The sequence below is a fragment of the Rattus norvegicus genome, chromosome 8, assembly GCF_036323735.1.
Source record: "Rattus norvegicus strain BN/NHsdMcwi chromosome 8, GRCr8, whole genome shotgun sequence".
Classification (NCBI taxonomy): domain Eukaryota; kingdom Metazoa; phylum Chordata; class Mammalia; order Rodentia; family Muridae; genus Rattus; species Rattus norvegicus.
In genome coordinates, this window is record NC_086026.1 from 12,472,151 (window position 1) to 12,492,929 (window position 20,779).

At 40.5% G+C, this 20,779-nt stretch overlaps 1 protein-coding gene across 5 annotated transcripts in view; it reads right to left on the minus strand.

The window, feature by feature from the left end:
- Positions 1-1,804: 1,804 nt before the first annotated feature.
- Dync2h1 (dynein cytoplasmic 2 heavy chain 1) overlaps positions 1,805-20,779 on the minus strand; it is a 223,121-nt gene continuing 204,146 nt past the window's right edge. For 3 of the 5 annotated variants that reach the window (XM_063266106.1, XM_063266104.1, XM_063266103.1), the window contains 4 exons: positions 20,004-20,113; positions 18,881-18,962; positions 7,426-7,542; positions 1,995-2,316 (listed from right to left, as the gene is read on the minus strand). In XM_063266106.1, coding sequence (XP_063122176.1) covers positions 2,158-2,316; positions 7,426-7,542; positions 18,881-18,962; positions 20,004-20,113 — 468 coding nt within the window. In that variant the 3' untranslated portion in view covers positions 1,995-2,157. Of the gene's footprint in view, positions 2,317-7,425; positions 7,543-18,880; positions 18,963-20,003; positions 20,114-20,779 lie in introns of all 5 variants that reach the window. The other 2 variants (NM_023024.2, XM_063266105.1) reach the window with 2 other exon arrangements.

Sequence of the window (20,779 nt, forward strand, 5' to 3'; positions counted from 1 at the left end):
ACCAACTTCCCTGTTTCTTTGCCTCCTCTCTCTAGGAGCTGTCTGCTAAGTACGGAAGGTTCCTAAGCCCTTCTGAGCCTCTGTAGCCTTGTCCCTACTGACTCTTAGCTCTATCCTGGAAGTCTCATGGCTTTTATATGCCCCCCTGGGCCTCTCTCTTACCTCTCAGCTCCCACTGGCCTTTTAATCATTTGCTATTACAGGACTACTGGCCCCTAGCTATGGAACCAGAGACCTGCAGCACTCAGTTATACCTTGACAGTGAAGACCAAGTTAACCTAAAGGACTTCGACTCCCCATTCATCAGGAAGTAGTTGTTGTCACTCACCCCTGCATCTAAGAACCTGAATGCTTATGAATAATAAACAAAAAGAAGGGAATGTAAGCTCCTTGAGGTATGCAAGTGGGCAGGCACCTCCCCAGAGGACCTCCACTCACAGAACACTGACTTCTCTAACAGCTGGACCCAGCCTCCACCCTACAGAGTAGAAAGTCCAAGCTCGAGAATCGAAAGTCCCTGTACCCCCAAGAGACCCTATATAAACCCTGTTTTCTGCACAATTCCTTGCTGCTTCTCAGCTGATCAAAGGCAGTCACCCTCCTGGGATTTTCTCTCCCAACAAATGGCTTGCTTGAGGTTTGTGGTGAGCCTTTGTGGTAACTTTGTGGTTCCTTTAGAGCTGTAACACTTACCAAGCCTGCCTTATTCAAGTCAGTGTGGGCTATGACTACTGTCTCTGTCAGAACTAAGTGGATACAAATATTAACCCAAAGAAAATGGGTCATCTTTTGAACTTTTCCTATTTCCCAGAAATTTCAAAAGTACACACTCCTTTAAGCTTTTAGCCATTACTTCACTGTTTCTTGGGAACAGAGGGCAAAGACTCAGATGTGTGGGATCCTACTGTCTACTGGTCGATGCTACTTTATGTCTTTACTCCTCGCTCTGGCTAGTATCTCTATTTTTGAGTAGTACTGTGAGATTCCTAATTCACAGTGTCTTTTTCCTTTTATTTCAGCTATTATTTCTTCTCTAAGCATGCAACTTTTCTTTGATGATAAATGCCAAGTGTGGGCATGTGGCTCAGTCATAGAGTGCTTGTCTACCTTGCACTGCACTCTCAATTTCATTCCTGATACTGGGGGAAGTGCAAAATAAAACAACAAACCCCAATAGCACTGGCACGTGTAGACACACACAGTAGCCGAGAGTGGTTATTGCACATGGCTGACAGCAGCACACACCTCAGCCCTCCAGAGCTGTCTGTTCCCAGTAGACAGACAGCTGGACATAACTCAGCTCCTAAGGCGTCACTCAGTGGCAGCACCGCCGCATTCTTGGGTTTCAGGGAGTCTTGCAGAGATCAAATACAAGTTCCAAAGCTTAAAGAAAGAAGGTTACTCTAAATCCTATGCCCAGAACTTACGTTTCATTATCTATAGTATCTGCATTCTCAGGTGAATTCTTCCTCTTTACCTTTAGGATATTATTATGTATTATATTATTTGATGTTCACAAAGAAATGGCATCTTGTTTAGTTGTTAAGATAATTCATTCATACTTGTGGCTTTATAAGAAGATGGATAAAGTCCAACATGCTTGTGTGTGGATGCACACATGTGAGTGCACATGCAAACATGCTCCATACCATTTTAGATTACTACATCAGATGTGGCCTATAGCATGAGACCAAAACTGTGAGACAAAATAAATTTTTTTCTTGTGTTTTAAATGTAAAAAAAAAGATAATTCATTCATTATACCTTTGTACATTGTTCAATGCTTAAAAGCAGAGTGTATACATACCTAAAACCATAGATTACAATAACTTTATTTGCAATTATACAAAACCAAAATATTATCGATTTCTTAAATATAGAACTTTAAATTGTAAATATTTAAACTACTGAAAAGTAAACTTCTTCATAAAAATATTTAATACCTACCACCAAATACCCCATTTTAATATGAAATTCTTTAAGGTACACAGTGCTGGTGTTACACATTTATTAAAATAGAAACACAAGGAGATCATCAATAAGAACAACTCATAGCAGATACTTGAACTAACATTTCAAATGCAGACTGACTGCATGCTATGCATAGAGCGCTGAAGTAACTGTCACTTTGCTGAGTCCTCCTGTGTTGTCTCAGATTTACTGATTTTTAAGAAACAGTGCTGCCCCACACTGGATCCACTGGTCCTGGTTGCCACCACAGGGAACATCAATGTTGGTCACCACACAATCCCTCTCAGCACTTGTGTAAACAGGCAAAGAGATGCATTCATCGGGGGAATATGGACCATAAGAACCCTGTTCAAAAGAAAAGAATGGTCTAAAAATAGAGCAACAAATCCACACCTTCCAATTCTTATGCTGTATTAGATATTAGACATTTCAACCAAAGATTACTATAGTAAGTTCCTATATCCCACAGCAGCTTACAAATACCCAACCATGGTTCCTTTAAACACTTGCCGAAGGACTGGGAAAATGGCTCACCAGCAAGCATGAGGACCTGAGTTCAAGTCTCCAATAATTACATAGAAGCCAGACACACAGTACAGGCAGCTCTAGCACCAGTGTTCCTAGAGAGATGAGAGACTGAGATGGGGGAGCTCACTGGCCACCTCACTGGTGTGTACAGTGGTGCTTAACAACAGAGAACCATCTCAAAGGTGAAGAAGACTGCGGTGGCTGTCTTCCGACTTCCACAATGTGCCAACCGTGTTCGTGCTCTCCCCCTCCTCCCTCGCCTCTGTCTCTGTCACTCTCTCTCTCTGTCTCTGTCTCTCTCTCTGTCTCTGTCTCTGTCACTCTCTCTCTCGGTCTCTCCCTGTCTCTGTCTCTCCCTGTCTCTCTGTCTCTCTGTCTCTCTCCCTCTCTCTCACACACACACAGAGATGTAATCATACACAGAGACACATAGACACACACTCTAAAACTTTCCTTTAGCCCCAAATACTGGAATATTTTAAAATTAAACATATAATTTTATCTGTAAATTTCTACAAACATAAAAATAATTTCTAAGCAAGAATATGCTTACAAAAAACTTCAATTTCTCAATTCTTACTACCAGTAAGTTCAATCTAGAAGGGAAGGATTGAAGGAAGTGCTGTAATCTCCTTTTCTTCTTCACACAGTGCATGTCCCTGGTATGCTCCCAGGGCTGCTGCTTTCCCGAGCTAGCTGGTGGACTCGGGCATTCTCCTGTAGTTCAGTGCAAGTCTCTTCCTGGTGCTCCACTTGTCTGTCTCCACCCGGATGCTGTTCATGTTGCCTGCTGACTTTGCTGCCCTTGCTGTCTGTCGTATGTTCAGAGTCTCAGTGTGCTGCAAGCTTGCATTCAATCTCTCCCGAGAGGAGAAATGAATGATTACTGTGATGATCCTTAGTTTCTTTCAGGACAATATGCCATCAAAGACCCTCACCTGGGTGCCAGGCATGGCTAGCCATGTTTCATCTAGAATTTTTGTGTGGCTGGATTTCAGAAATAGGCAACTTTTTCAAAGAAGAATTTTCAAACAAATTTGTAATAGTGTTTCCAACTTAAATCTAACACTGGTGTTTGGTCTGAACTTATGATCTCATTCAACTAGTGAATTATTAGTGTTTTAGAGCTGGAATGGAATTTAAGGATTATTCTAGAAGATTACTGGAATGGATTAGAAGCATAGAGAGTTTACCCATAGTAAAGATGGCCATGATAAATTCAGTTACTATCTTTAAGGTCAAAGTGATCATTTATGGAAATGCATGGTTTTAGAATATGGAATACTTAGAAGCTAAGTATTTTGTTCCCTGAGGTGAAAGAACATGTGACCTTTGCATATGATACAGGAAGTTAGAGCCTTACTCATGTACATGCCTTACTCTTTGGACCTACTTCTATCAATTCTGAAATCAACAAGAAAAATTCATCCCTTTCACACTTTCTGCTGATAGTAGATAATGCTATAGCAAAGATAAGTAAAAATAGTTTTCTTTCAGGAAAATATTTTTTAAATCCTATTTTAATTCTTAAGTGGACATTATATGAACCTTTTCTTTTCCAACATGAGGATTCTGCTGAGATCCTCACATCTTTGATGTAAGTCACTTCAGTCTATTTGATACCCATGAATTTTAACCTACTGCACATACAACAAAGCTTGCATTTTACATAGATCATTTCCCAAAAGAATGCAGCCATCTGCCCTGAGTCTTCCTGGCTGTCTCTAGTTTGTGTGACTGCTGGGTTATCTGGCCTACCATATGACAGTGCTTTGTGTGCTCATGGAGCACTTATGTCACAGAGGTTGCACACAGATGGGAAAAATGTCCTTCAGTGAAGCTTACAACTTAGGAAATACACACACATCAAATATCTAGAACATAACTTTTAAGTAAAGAGTACTAAAATTAAGTCTTCTGGGCTGTCATCCTAACAAGGCTTATGAGAAAATGAATTCTTAGGTGGACTGCTTGTAAAATGTAGGGTCTGGAGTAAGAAGAACCTGAGACTCCTGCCACTGACTTGGCCCTCTTCTCCAATTCTGCTTAGGATTCAGACTCAGAGCCATCAAGTGCAAGCTTTCTTCCACTGCGGCCACTACTACAGTCTTTACAAAAGGCAGACAGACATTACACATTCAGTGGACTGTGGTGGTGTGAAGCTTCGTGCTGTGAGGGGTCAGTTTTCTCGAGCACCTGATGTCTGCGGGAACCTAAGCCCAGGTAGCACAGTGAAAGGCTCCAGGACACCAGCAGACACCAGGACAGGATGCTCTGATGCTGGGTATTCACTGACAGCTCACACAGCTTTCTCCCTAGTGCTATAGGACCACTGTGGCTTCTTGACATTCTGCTCAGCATTTCTCAGGCTCCTGAGGTTTGGGAAAACCGAATGGACTTGCTCTAGGTCCCTAAGCATAAATGACCCAAGTCTAGGCAGAGCCAATGATCTGGCTAACACCAAAATGCTGATGGTTCCTTAGGTGTGCTGTGTAACTGCACTAAATACTGAGAATCCAGTTCCTTCTTTAATACATTTATTTTATCAGGACAAAGAATCAGACTAGCTAGGCTAAGGTATTTGAACAAAATTAAAATTTTATGAAAACTATTAACAAATACACTGTTCATATGACAAAATAAGATCCTTGAAGACCGTAAATAGTTCAAAATAGTACATAAAAAGTATTATGCAAATAAAATTCAGTAATTAAATCCCATATATTGTGACTGCATTACAGTTACAATAAACAGAAACTAGTCTGTTGGCTAAGCTCAGTACTGAAGATCAAGTCTAAAATGTGATACCAGTTTGGCCCAGCTATCGTTCATGCATTCTGTCCTATGTGAGTGAGCACACTACAGGGTTTTCCTGCTTCTCTAGTCTATTAATGTAACTTTTGTGCTTTAGGCAAAATGAGTTAAAAGCACACAAGTCCTAGCAATAGCAAGCAATATGCTAATGGCAGGACATCTCCAAAGGGACACTGCTGTGTCCACACTTCTTCCCTTCTCTTATTCCTTTGCTCAGAGGTTGATGTTGGTACTTGGAATTTTTCACTGAACGCTTCTGAGTGGAGAAATAACGTAATTTCATATTTGAAAGAAATGTTCTGGCCACTGCTGGGGGTAGCGACTACAGAGCAGAGGCAGGCAGACTGATCGAACTCTGTTACATGTGTTAATTTCTATTTTAATACATCCTCATTCACAGAAACCACAGTAAGCATGAACTCTGTCCTCTGCATATTTTAAAACTACTCTGTACACATTTATAACGCTTATGCAGCTATGTAATAGTCTGTGCACGTTTCTTCCTCTTACTCCAACATAGACAGGAGTTTAGTGTCTTAGGAGAACTGACCTACTGCCAGAGTCCTGACCTTGGGGCTGGCAGGCCCTGCTCTTCTGGAGGCTCCCAGAGAGGGTCTCTGTCCTGCACCCCTGGCTTCAAGTTTACCCTCTCAACTTCTGCAGCCTTCAGGGTTCTCCTGTCTCTCATTTTTACAGATCCTCACGAGGATGCTGGTTCTACCCAGATAACACAGGATGTAGCTCCCATGTGGAAAGCTTTGGCCTAACGCATGTGCAGAGTGGGTACAACTTTGAGCATCATTTACAGCTTAAGATCAAAACCCATATAACCCATAATTATTACCTTTTTGATATAAATTTCTGAAAAAAGACAAATATTCTTTTGATCTCATTGCCTTATCTGAAAGTTATCCCAACCCTGGAGGCAATGAATCTGCATGGGTGGGAGGAGCCTCCCAGGATGGTGCTCTTTTGTCTCTCTGAACAGTGACAGTTAGTTACTGCTACAGCTCTAAACACTCAGTGTTCAAACACTCAGGTGCTCTTGATCTTGGTAAAAAACATTGAAATATATATATATATATACATATATGTGTGTGTGTGTGTGTGTGTGTGTGTGTGTATGTGTGTGTAAACTTCAATGCAGCATTTCCTAATGACAAAAATATATTTTTCCTGTAGTGAACAACAGTTTTGCTGCTCATCAGAGGGAGGATTACAATGTATTATGTATCCATTTTCAGTTTAAGCTTCAGAGTTAAGAAGATACACATCTCATCTAAAACTGCATTCTATTTTAAAGACACAGGTATGCCTCCAGGTTCCATCCACTATTGAAGAATAAAACTCTCAGTTACTGAAGCTGCTGTTATTCTGTGAAACCTCTGACATATATTACTCTGGCCTGGTGTACGAGTTACTTTTATACTGCCAAGATAAATACTGTGATCCAGGCAATTTATAGAAAGGTGGCTTTATTTGGGCTGATGGTTCCAGAACAGTCTGAGTCCCTGATGGCAGAATGGAGACACGGAAGTTAGGGTTGGAGGCTGAGAACTTACGTTTGGAACTGTAGCAGGAAGCGGGGAGTACAAATGGAGACTGGCAGCTGGCTTTTAAGCCTCAGAACCACACAGTGACCTATTCCTCAGAAGGACACACCTCTTGAGCCTCTTCAAGCACCACCAACTTGCAGCCAACATTCTCGTTTCACAGCCACACCTAGTTACTTTCAGTGCTCCTGACTATGCAAAGGCCTTGACCTGTGTGGCTCAAGAGACTTACTTGAAACCATGAAAAGTGTGTGTCTAAGAGGTGTGCATAGGAAGGCTCATGGCACACCATCACTCAGTTCTTAAGCTCAAGGTTTGGATCTAATCCAAGGTTTGGATCTAATCATACACATTTTTTTTTTTTTAAAGAAAACTGTTTCCAAAACAAAATGGTTTAAAAATCTTTACCTCTTCAAAAATAAAATACTTTGACTACAAATGTGTTAAATTGCAGGTAAAATGGGAAAGCAAACTAAAACCACCACAAGCCATGATATCTTGCAGAAAAGTAAATGTGGGAGTGGAGCAGTGAGATTGGAGCTGTACACCCAAGGCTGACCTGCGGAGTCCAGCCCATGTAGCACGGAAGAACCGACGACACGCTGGGGGAGTCGTGCTGGTTTTCTGAGAGGCGACTGCCATCAAAACTGCAGCCTTCCAGTAACAGACCGCTGATCTGCACAGAAAGGAACTCAGTGTTATAGTATAAACCAGATTCTGATGTGCCAGGCATACAGTGCTGTGAAAACAGATTAGGGCCGTTTATTTGGAGAACACACCAAATCTGAACTGTTCACTGTGAACTTTCTCTAGACAGTTCTCACTTTTTAGCTAATGTCCTCTGAGAAATTCACAATGTCAGGTTAATTAGAAATATAAAAGCAAAACACAAATTAACTCTTTTCCAAGAGGTGTGAGAGAGAAGCCTAATCAGAGAATGACCACATGGTCCTCACACATCTTCTAACACTTTTTATTTTTATTTTATTTATTTTTTTATTAACTTGAGTATTTCTTATATACATTTCGAGTGTTATTCCCTTTCCCGGTTTCCGGGCAAACATCCCCCTCCTCCCTCCCCTTCCTTATGGGTGTTCCCCTCACAACCCTCCCCCCATTGCCGCCCTCCCCCCAACAGTCTAGTTCACTGGGGGTTCAGTCTTAGCAGGACCCAGGGCTTCCCCTTCCCCTGGTGCTCTTACTAGGATATTCATTGCTATCTATGAGATCAGAGTCCAGGGTCAGTCCATGTATAGTCTTTAGGTAGTGGCTTAGTCCCTGGAAGCTCTGGTTGCTTGGCATCTAACACTTTTTATTAATGAGTTATAGCTGTTTCCTTTTCTTTAAAACCTGGGAAGAATACCAATCTGAAACGACTGCTGTGAAGATTGTTATAAACCAAGGAGCGGAGTATTAACAATACCATCTTCCTTTGTAAGAACAGGCCTTGCACCTTGCCTGGGCAGTACAGTAGAGCTGACTCTGATGTAGGAGGCTCGGGTGAGCTGGCTCTGGGAGCATGAGTTTGGAAGAGCTGGTCCACCACTTCTCTGTTCTTTGATGTCAAGGGATGGAGAGGGATGGATAAGGAGAGATACTTCTGAGATATGCTGCCCCCACGCACCCCAGCCACCTACAGCAGGCTGGAGAGCTGACCCTTCCCCTTACACTGCAGTACCTAGGAGAGTGGGTCCTGTACTTCTCCGGGGCAGCATGGTAGAGCTGGCCTTCAATGTGGGGTTTGCGAATGAGCCAACCCTGCCTCTTATATCCTGTGCTGTGGCATAGCAAGGGAAAGATGCCATCCCCCACCCTCACCCCTTGCCAGCTACAGGAAATGGGAGGGCTGGCCCTGGGGTCATGAGAGGAGGAGTTCTGGTCCCACCCCTCACCTGCTGGAGCACTCTGAAGAGCAGATCCTGCACCTCCCCTGGGCAGCAGAATATAGCTGGCCCTGGTTGCAGGGGTTACTGGTAAGTCAGCCCTGAAGGTATGAGATCAGGAGAGCCAGTGTGCTGACCAGCTCAGATCTCTCTCTGGCCTAGATCCACCTCAACATCGATCCCATCAATGAACTGTGACCTCCTCAGCCTGGCAGGCCAGGGAGACTGTGAAAACACCCAAGAAAGGCAGAAGCAGACCTTGAGTGATGGGCTTTATCAGCCTGAGCAGAAACATCTTCCTTGGCTGCAGCTGTGAGCTTTGATGTGCAGGAGTTAAGCTGCTGCCTTGATTTGTGCTGAAGTTAATGAACTGCAAACTGGAAACTTAGATTTACTGCTGTACTGTTGCTACCCCATGTTACTGTTCTGGGGATGGGTTTTGTGATTTCTCCCTTTATATACACTGTGCTGAATATTAAACTTTGATTAGAACGCTGTTTTGGCTTCATGTTTCTCTCACCCCCTGCCCTTATCATTTCCAGTCCTCCTTTCAGGTGAGCCCTGCTCGACCTTAAGCCACTGGACGGCTACAGTGAACCCCTGGACGGCTACAGTGAACCCCTGGAGCACTTGACAAGGCTGGTCCTACAGATCTAAAACTATAGGATCTCCATGACACTGGGTGACAGGCTATCTGAGAGGAGGACCAATCTGACATGGAGTAAAATATGTGTGACGCCATCAGATACATAGAAAACGTTCAGTAAGTTTCAGCCAGTGATACCGGCCATATACAAATTATATAAACAACGAACTGAAGTGAGAAACATCAAAAGTTTAAGCAGAAATTACTTGGATAATTCTTACCAGAGGTCTTTTTAAAATACTTTCTAGATAACTGAATCTATTCTACTATCTCATTTATATATACAGGAAATGAAATCTTAAAACACTTTATTGAGTTCACTACTGAGCACACGAATGTGATTTACATGTCTGTACACACTTAGGGGATAGCTTTACTGTTTGTAAATTCAATTAATACTGTTGGTCTCCAACTGCACCCTGGAGTTAACCCTGTGGCACAGCTCTCTGGACCCAAATCCTGCCCAGAGGGACCTGGTCTCCCAGGTGTGCTGTTGCTCCTAAGTCCACAGGTGAGACAAACATTTTTACTCCAATAACTGGCCAAAGACAACCTGCCAGGACACCACAAGGCTCAGGAACCAAAGAGCAACTGGGGACAGAATCCTTCTGGTCTCCATCTGCACCCTGGAGTTAACCCTGTGGCACAGCTCTCTGAGGCCAAATCCTGCCCTGAGAGAGCTGGTCTCCCAAGAGCACTGACACACCTAAAATTACAGGCTCACAGAAGGGACCAGCTCCAGTCAGAGACAGCAAAACCAACTCACAAAAGAGATAACAAAATGGCGAGAGGCAAGCACAAGAAGCAGAAACAAAAGCTACTTGGTTTCATCAGGACTGAGTTCTCCCACCACAGCAAGTCCTGGATACCCCAAAAATAGCAGAAAATTGAGACATGGACATCATCTCATGATGATGATAGAGGACTTTAAGAAGGACATAAAAAACTCCCTTAAAGAAATACAGGACAATACAAGTAAACAAGTACAAGCCCTTAAAGAGGAAACGCAAAAATCCTGTAAAGAATTTCAGGAAAACACAACCAAGCAGATGAAGGAATTGAACAAAACCATCCAGGATCTAAAAATGGAAATAGAGACAATAAAGAAATCACAAAGGGAGACAACCCTGGAGATAGAAAACCAAGAAAAGAGATAAGGAGTCATAGATATAAGCATCAACAGCAGAATACAAGAAATAGAAGAGAGAATTTCAGGTGCAGAAGATACCATAGAAAACATTGACATAACAGTCAAAGAAAACGCAAAATGCAAAAAGCTCGTAACCCAAAACATCAAGGAAATCCAGAACACAATGAGAAAATCAAACCTAAGGATAACAGGTATAGAAAAGAGTGAAGATTCCCAACTCGAAGGGCAAGTAAATATCTTCAACAAAATAGATGGGACTAGAAAAGAAATTCCTCCCATCACATTATCGTCAAATACACAAAACAAAGAGAATATTAAAAGCAGTAAGAGAAAAAGGTCAAGTAACATATAAAGACAGACATATCAGATTTACACCAGACTTCTTACCAGAGACTGTGAAAGCTAGAAAATCATGGGGAGATGTCATATAGACCCTAAGAGAACCAAAATGCCAGCCCAGGTTACTATACCCAGCAAAACATAGATGGAGAAAACATGACAAAACCAAATTCACACAATATCTTTCCACAAATCCAGCCCTACTAAGAATAACAAGTGGAAAATTCCAACACAAGGAGTGAAACTACACCCTAGAAAAAGCAAGAAAATAATCTTCTTTCAACAAACCCAAATGAAGATAGCCATACAAACATAATTTTACCTCTAAAATAACAGGAAGCAACAATCACTTTTCCTTAATATCTCTTAACATCAATGGACTCAATTCCCCAATAAAAAGACTTAGACTAACAGACTTGATCCAGCATTTTGCTGCATATAGGAAATGCACGTCAGTGACAGATACTATTTTAGAGTAAAAGGCTGGAAAAAAATTCCAAGCAAATGGTTCCAAGAAACAAGCTGGAGTAGCCATTCTAATATTGAATAAAATCAACTTTCAACCAAAGTTATCAAAAAAGATAAAGAAGGACACTTCAAAATCATGAAGGAAAAAATCTCTCAAGATGAACTCTCAATTCTGATCTTCTATGCTCCAAATGCAAGGGTACTGATATTCATAAAAGAAACTTTACTAAAGCTCAAAGCACACATTGAACCTCACACAATAATAGTGGGAGACTTCAACATGCCATTCTCATCAATGGACAGGTCATGGAAACAGAAACTAAACGAAGACAGTGAAACTAACAGAAATTATGAACCAAATGGATTTAACAGATATTTATAGAACATTTCATCCTAAAACAAAAGAATATTCCCTATTCTCAGCACCTCATGGTACCTTCTCCAAAATTGACCATATAATCAGTCACAAAACAGGCCTCCACAGATACAAGAAGATCAAAATAATCCCATGCATCCTATGAAATAACCACTGACCAAGGCTGGTCTTCAATAATAACAGAAACAACCAAAAGCCCATATAGAGATGGAAGCCGCACAAAGCTCTACTCAATGATAACTTGGTCAAGGGAGAAATAAAGAAAGAAATTAAACACTTGAGAATTTAATGAAAATGAAGGCACAACATACCCAAAATTATAGGACACAATGAAAACAATGCTAAGGTAAGAGGAAAACTCTTAGCTCTGAGTGCCTCAGAAAAGAACCTGGAGAGAGCATACATTAGCAGCTTGACAGCACAACTGAAAGCGTTAGAACAAAATGAAACAGATATATCCAAGAGAAGTAGGTAGCAAGAAATAATCAAACTCAGGGCTGAAATCAACAAAGTAGAACAAAAAGGAACTATACAAAGAATCAACAAGACCAGGAGCTAGCTCTTTGAGAAAATCAACAAGATAAACAAACCCTTAGCCAGACTAACCGGAGGGCAGAGAGAATGTATCCAAATAACAAAATCAGAAATGAAAAGGGAGACATAAAAAGAGAAAGTAAGGAAATTCAAAAAATCATCAGCTCCTACTACAAAAGCCTATACTTAAAAAAAAAAAAAAACAAACCCTGGATAATCTGGATGAAATGCACAATTTTCCAGACAAATACCAGGTACCAACTTAACATCTAAACAATCCCATAACCCCTAAAGAAGTAGAAATAGTCATTAAAAGTCTCCCAACCAAAAAAATCCCAGGACCTGATGGGTTTAGTGCAGAATTCTATCAGATCTTCAGAGAAGACCTAATACCAATACTCTTCAAACTAGTCCAAAAAAATTTAAGCAGAACACTACCTGATTCTTTCTATGAAACCACAGTTATGCTTATACCTAAACCACACAAAGACCCAATAAAAAAAGTGAACTTCATACCAATTTCCCTTTTGAATATCCATGCAAAAATATTCAATAAAATTCTGGCAAAAAGAATCCAAGAATACATCAATCCACCATGATCAGGTAGGCTTCATCCCATGGATGCAGGGATGGTTCAATATGCAGAAATCCATCAATGTAATCCACAGTATAAACAAACTTAAAGGAAAAAGAAAAACCACATGATCATCTCGTTAGATGCTCAGAAAGAATTTGACAAAATTCAATACCCCTTCATGATAAAAGTCTTGAAAGATCAGAAATTCAAGACCCATACCTAAACATAGTAAAAGCAATATACAGCAAACCAGTAGCCACCATCAAACGAAATGGAGAGAAACTTGAAGCAATCCCGCTAAAATCAGGGACTGGATAAGACTGACCACTCTCTCCCTACCTATTCGATAGCATATTAGTCCTAGCTATAACAATTAGATAACAAAAGGAGGTCAAATGAACACAAATTGGAAAGGAAGAAGTCAAAATATCACTATTTGTAGATGATATGATAGGACACGTAAGTGACCCCAAAAATTTCACCAGAGAACTCCTATACCTAATAAACAACTTCAGCAAAGTGCTGAATATAAAATCAACTTAAATCAGTAGCCTTCCTCTATTCAAAGGATAAACAGGCTGAGAAATAAATTAGAAAAAATGACACTGGTCACAATAGTCACAAACAATAAAAAATACCTTGGTGTAACTCTAACCAAGCAAGTGAAAGATCTGTATGACAAGAACTTCAAGTATCTGAAGAAAGAAATCGAAGAAGATCTCAGAAGATCTCAGAAGATAGAAAGATCTCCCATGCTCATGGATTGGCAGGATTAATGTAGTAAAAATCGACATTTTGCAGGAAGCAATCTACAGATTCAATCCAATCCCCATCAATATTCTAACTCATTTCTTCATAGAGTTAGAAAGAGCAATTTGCAAATTCATTTGAGAGAACAAAAACAAAACAAAACAAAACAAACAAACAAACAAAAAACCAGGATAGTGGAAACTATTCTCAGTAATAAAAGAACTTCTGGGGAATCACCATCCCTGACTTCAAGCAGTATTACAGAGCAATAGTGACAAAACTGCATGGTATTGATACAAAGATAGGCAAGTAGATCAAGGAAATAGAATTGAAGACGCAGAAATGAACCCACATATCTATGATCACTTGAAATTTGGCAAAGAGGCTAAAACCATCCAGTGGAAAAAAGACAGCATTTTCAAACAATGGTGCTGGTTCAACTCGTGGTCAGCATGTAGAAGAATGCTAATTGATCCATTCTTATCTTCCTGTACAAACTCAAGTCCAAGTAGATCAAGGACCTCCACATAAAACCAGATGCACTCAAACTAATAGAAGAAAAAGTGGGGAAGCATCTCGAACACATGGGCACTGCAGAAAATTTCCTGAACAAAAATACCAATGGCTTATGCGCTAAGATCAAGAATCGACAAATGGGATCTCATAAAACTGCAAAGCTTCTGTAAGGCAAAGGACACTGTTGTTAGGACAAAACGGCAACCAACAGATTGGGAAAAGATTTTTACCAATCCTACAACTGATAGAGGGCTTAGATCCAAAATAGACAAAGAACTCAAGAAGTTAGACCGCAGGGAGACAAATAACCCTATTAAAAAATGGGGTTCAGAGCTAAACAAAGAATTCACAGCTGAGGAATGCCGAATGGCTGAGAAACACCTAAAGAAATGTTCAACATCTTTAGTCATAAGGAAAATGCAAATCAAAACAACCCTGAGATTTCACCTCACACCAGTGAGAATGGCTAGGATCAAAAACTCAGGTGACAGTAGATGCTGGCAAGGATGTGGAAAAAGAGGAACACTCCTCCATTGTTGGTGGGATTGCAGACTGGTACAACCATTCTGGAAATCAGTCTGGAGGTTCCTCAGAAAATTGGACATTGAACTACCTGAGGACCCAGCTATACCTCTCTTGGGCATATACCCAAAAGATGCCCCAACATATAACAAAGACACATGCTCCACTATGTTCATAGCAGCCTTATTTATAATAGCCAGAAGCTGGAAAGAACCCAGATGCCCTTCAACAGAGGAATGGATACAGAAAATATGGTACATCTACACAATGGAATATTACTCAGCTATCAAAAACAATGACTTTATGAAATTCATAGGCAAATGGATAGAACTGGAAAATATCATCCTGAGTGAGGTAATCCAATCACAGAAAAACACACATGGTATGCACTCATTGATAAGTGGCTATTAGCCCAAATGCTCAAATTACCTTAAATGCACAGAACACAAGAAACTCAAGAAGGACGACCAAAATGCGAATGCTTCACTACTTCTTTAAAAGGGGAACAAGAATAACCTTGGGAGGGAATAGAAAGGAAAAGTTTAGAACAGAGTCTGAAGGAACACCCATTCAGAGCCTGTCCCACATGTGTCCCATACATATACAGCCACCAAACTAGATACGATAGATGAAGCAAAGAAGTGCAGGCTGACAGGAACCGGATGTAGATCTCTCCTGAGAGACACAGCCAGAATACAGCAAATACATAGGCAAATGCCAGCAGCAAACCACAGAACTGAGAATGATTGAAAGATTCAGAGAAAGGACTGAAAGAGCTTGAAGACCCCATATGAACAATAATGCCAACCAACCAGAGCTTCCAGGGACTAAGCCAGTACCCAAAGACTATACATGGACTGACCCTGGGCTCCAAGTGCATAAGTAGCAATGAATAGCCTAGTAAGAGCACCAGTGGAAGGGGAAGCCCTTGGTCCTGCCAATACTGAACCCCCAGTGAATGGGACTGTTGCGGGGAGGGCGGTAATGGGGGGAGGATGGGGAGGGGAACACCCATACAAAAGGGAAGGGGAAAGGGTTAGGGGAATATTGGTCTGGACATCGGAAAAGGAATAACAATTGAAATGTAAATAAGAAATACCCAATTTAATAAAGATAGAGAAAGAAAGAAAGTTCATAAAGCTATAAATATAATTGTTTTGTTAGCTTGAAAACTTTAGAATGAAATCGATATAACAAAACCCCAATGCTATATTAGTATATAATGCTTGGTGTAGTGGCTATTCCTGGTTCTCAACTTGAGTACATCTGTAATGAACTACAGTCCAGAAATGGAGGGCACACCCATGATCCAGATCTTGAGGCTGGAAGACACAGGATTCTGATGCAGATCTTGACATGGAGATCTGAAGGCACAGTAGCCATGAAAAGTTTAGGACCAGGCAAGGTAGTATATGACTTTATTCTCAGGAGACTAAGGCAAGCAGATGTCTGAGTTCAAGACTAGCCTGGGACAAAGCAAGTTCTAGCTCCAGGGGTGGTGGTACACACTTTTAATCTGGGCCACATCTTCTGTTGGAGTCCTTTATAAGGACACTAGAATAAGGAAGACTCAGTCTTCTTCACCTGCTTGCACTTACTTGCCAGCACATCTGTTGGAACCTACTTCTTCAGGAGTCCAGCTTATATAGAAACAAGCTGAAACAACTAGTCTTGTGGGACTGAGAAACTATTAGATTTTTGGACTTCCCATTCACAGCTGCCCATTGTTGCATTACTTGGACTGTAGACTGTAAGTCATTCCAATAAATTCTCTTCATATATACAGATGTTGCATAAGTTCTGTGACTTTAGAGAGCTTTGACTAATACACTTAGGCTGGCAATGTAGTTCAGTGGTAGAGCACTTCTTAACATGGAAAGTTAAGAAGGTCCTGGGTTCAATCCACAGGACCAAAGCCAAAGTAAAGGAAGGAAAGGGGATGGGAAATAAGGAGATGGAGGGAGAATATGAACGAGTTACAGCCTAAAGGCTGTAAAAAGAAATGAGAGAACTAGAATGGTAAACCAAAAGCTGATGTAACAATCTGTATGAATATATACATGCCTTTAATAAGTATAAATACATTGCTGACTTATAACATATATATATATATATTTCTGTGTATATATAACACAGAAGAGCAGGGATAGGCTGTATAGGAATATTTCTATATCAATGGAATTCAGTTTGTATTACACTGAAGTAGAAATAAGTTGTATACTGTAAGGCTTAAGGACACAAAATGTCAATGAAAAATGAGAGTTTCAAATGAAGGATATCTTTCATATTTTTTGCTGCAGCAGTTCTATATCATTAGGAGAAAAATGAAAACAAAAATATTCCTTGTCTTAAACTTCATATCTGAAAGTCAAATGAATCACACTTTAAATGTAAAAAAATAAAAATAAAAAAATCTGTCAGAAAAAAAACAATGGAGGAAATTGTTTGGAATGGGAACTCATGGAATCTCCATGTAAAACTATTAGCTAAATAAGCAAAGAAACAAAGGGCACACTAGGTAGATAAGAAACAGGAGTGTTCTCTTAAAGCTTTTATGACTTTTTCTCTTTGGAAATCCTAAAATATATTTTTCTGTATTTTTATTTCTAGAGCTCAACCTTTATGTCTTCAGAATCAATTTATTAATTTCATCAGCATATCCAACTTGGACCAGAGGATGCAGTCCAACACCAAATCATAAACTTACTTAGTCTACACACACACACACACACACACACACACACACACACACACCCCTACACACACACACACACACACCTACACACACACACTCACACATACACACACACACGCGCGCACGCACACACACATACACACACATATACACACGCACACACACACATACACACATGCACACACACATACACGTACACACACACGCACACACACACGCACGCACACACACACATACATACACACATACACACATACACACACATGCACACACATACATACACACATACACACACACACACATACACATACACACACATGTACGCACACACACATACACACACATGCGCACACATACATACACACACACACGCACACACAGACACACACACATACACACACAGACACACACACGCACGCACACACAGACACACACACATACACACACTTACTATTCTACTCCTTGATTGAGCAGTTCTTGGGTGCAGTTCGTAGGTGACAATGCTGTGTACTTGTTTCTCTGCAGGACTGGGACTGTGTTGGATATGGCATATTATTACTACCTTCTACCGGTCTTTCAGACAGCGGCAGCCTACTGGCTCAGTTGCCACTGCCTAGTACGGATAATACTAAAGCTGCTCCCATCAGGAGTTGATTTCTTCTCCAGTGCTTGAACTTAGGCTCAGCCAGTTACTTGCTTTGGCCTGTCATTGGTAATCAGATGTTTAACAATGCTATACTGATACTGTGTGGTAAAGAAAGTCTTCGGGAGCATGAGATGTTACACAGAGGAGGACTGAAGTGAATTAGGGCACAGTCAGCAGTCACTGGGGATTGGGGGTGTAGTGGTTTGAATAAGTTTGGCCCTATAAATTCATGTATTTAAATGCTTGGCTCTTGGAGAGTGGCACTATTAGGAAGTGTGGCCTTGTTAGAGGAAATACGGGCTTTGAGGTCTCCTAGTGCTGAAGCTCCGCTCAGTATGGAACCAGACCCTCTTCCTGGCTGCCTGAAGAAGGAAGTCTCTTCTTGGCTACCTTAGGATCAAGATGTAGAACTCTCAGTTCATTCTCCAGTACCGTATCTGCCTGGACACTGCCATGCTTCCTACTATGATGATAATGGATTAAACCTCTGAAACTGTAAGCCAGTTCCAATTAAATGCTGTCCTTTGTAAGAGTTGCCTTGCTTCGGTCATGGTGTCTCTTCCCATCAATGAAACCCTACCTAAGTGAGGTCAACACTGACTTGTGAGTGGACCTGACCTAGGTAGAGATGTTACACTAGGTAGAGGCACTCTTGAGAACTTCCATTTTGTGTGATCATAATTTAAAAGTACAATTAAAAATAACGCATACTGGATTTTACTTTTAAATATACTTACAACTTTATATTAGATCACATATGTCCTATTATAAGGTCTTTCATGTTAATCTTTCATAATTAACTGTAATCGATGGTTGAGCTCTGTTGATCTTACAAGGATAGGTGCCTATGAGTTAGAAATGTGTATTTTACCTTAGCGATGCAGTTTAAATTTAAATACCCCAAGTCAGTACCTTAATCTGCAGCTTTGCTTCTTGAAGTCGGCCTTTCCAGGATGCTACAAATTTAAGGCTATCCACAGAGCAGCCTGTTGCCCTACAAAAGCAAGCAGAAAACGTCGTGATAAATAACTGTCTGTTGCACATACACAGGTGTAGCAATAGAATATGTGCTCAGTGGGCATAAAGCCCCATCCGCAATCTCTAGAACCAAACCTAATGCCATAAAAGAATGTTCTTAGGAAATAAACCAGCAATCCATATCTTTCCAATGACTTATTTTAAATACAAATATTTACAATGTGCAAATAGGAGCTACCAAATTCAGAATAATACCTAAGACTTTTAACATTAGTTGCTTAAACGTCAGTGTTCCTTTGAGATTATAAATCTCAAAGGAGGGCTTTTGACATACTATACATTACTAGTATTATTATTGTTACTACTACTACTACTACTACTACTACTGCTATTGTTGTTATTATTATCATAGCCTTCAGATTTTAGCACATAAAGATATTCATTAAGTTTATACTGAATGAGCAAAAAATGTTCTGAGTAAAGATAACACCAGGCCCTAGAATTAAACTTCTGTTTCTTCCTCAGAATATTTTAGAAAACATTCTTATGTCTGCCTTGTTACACACAGTGCCTATATAGATGCAGTAATCTGACACTGGCACAAAAACCAGCTTGGACATAAATATCATCTCTGTTCAGCACAAGACTTATCCAGAGCAGCCTCCTAAGACATTGTGTAAAGTGTTTTAGTGTTGAAGTTGGTATTCTTCAGCCACCTGTGGTTATCGAACGCAGTGAGCTTGGCTAATGTGCCTAAGAAAGGAAATCCTTTAGTTTATATAGCTTATGTTTAAATAGAGCACTGGCTACTATTTTGGATATTGCAAATCGCTATTTAAAAAAATGACCAAACCTAGGAATTAATTTTTTCAAAGTTTAATAAAACAATGATATCAAAAATAAAAACTGACTGCTGTTACAGGCCAGCTGCTGGGGGAATAGTAAACCTATAGAGGATTCGCGAATAAATTTACTCTGGTCGATCAAGACAATGTGACTAGAGATGAAGAAACAAAACATGATGACCCCGAGGGGAAAGAGTATTCACTCTGACTACCTTGCCGTTTCCTGGCGAAGAGCATTGAGGAATGTGTCGGGATGGAAGAGCTCAGACAGGTCAAGCGTATCCGCGAGAAGAGCTTGCTTCTCAGCTTTCTCTACCCAATTCTGAGGAAGAAGGGAGGGAAACACATAGAATATATAGTTATGCATAAGCCATTTTTAACCAGACTGCTATACAGTCATTTTCCAATTGTTTTGAAAGTGTCTAAAAAAAAAAATGAGCATTTCACTCTGCCTTGCGAAAGCTTGATGTAGCAATCTACCCAGCATAAGGAAGCTTCCTTGTAAAACCTTTTCATTGTACAAATCTATTCACAATAAAAATTAAAGTGGGATATTTCAGGTTGTGTGTGACAGTTGGGGTTGGTCCCTCTCCAGCAAATAGTGATGTTTGCTCATGTAAACTGGATGCACAGTTGCAAATCCTGAGTCCTGAGGACCCTTTCCTCTCAGCAACACACTGGCCAATGGCCAAGAAGAAATGAGTCTCTCCAAAAGGTTGTAAAGTAGTCTCTTTACCCTTTCTACTTCACAGATCAGTTCTTCTGCTGTCATATGTCAACATACAGTATGTTTGATTAAAAACTCAAAAGTTGTCACCTGGAACAAATGCATCACAGTCCTGTGCAACAGCAACTGCATGCTTACATTAACCAACTGTACGTGTACCACCACATGCAAGTTAGACCCTTGTGTCTTAAAGACACAAGGAGGTTAAAGGTCTTGCCTTAGGTTACACTGCAGCCGTTAAAGCCCAAAAATAAACTCAGG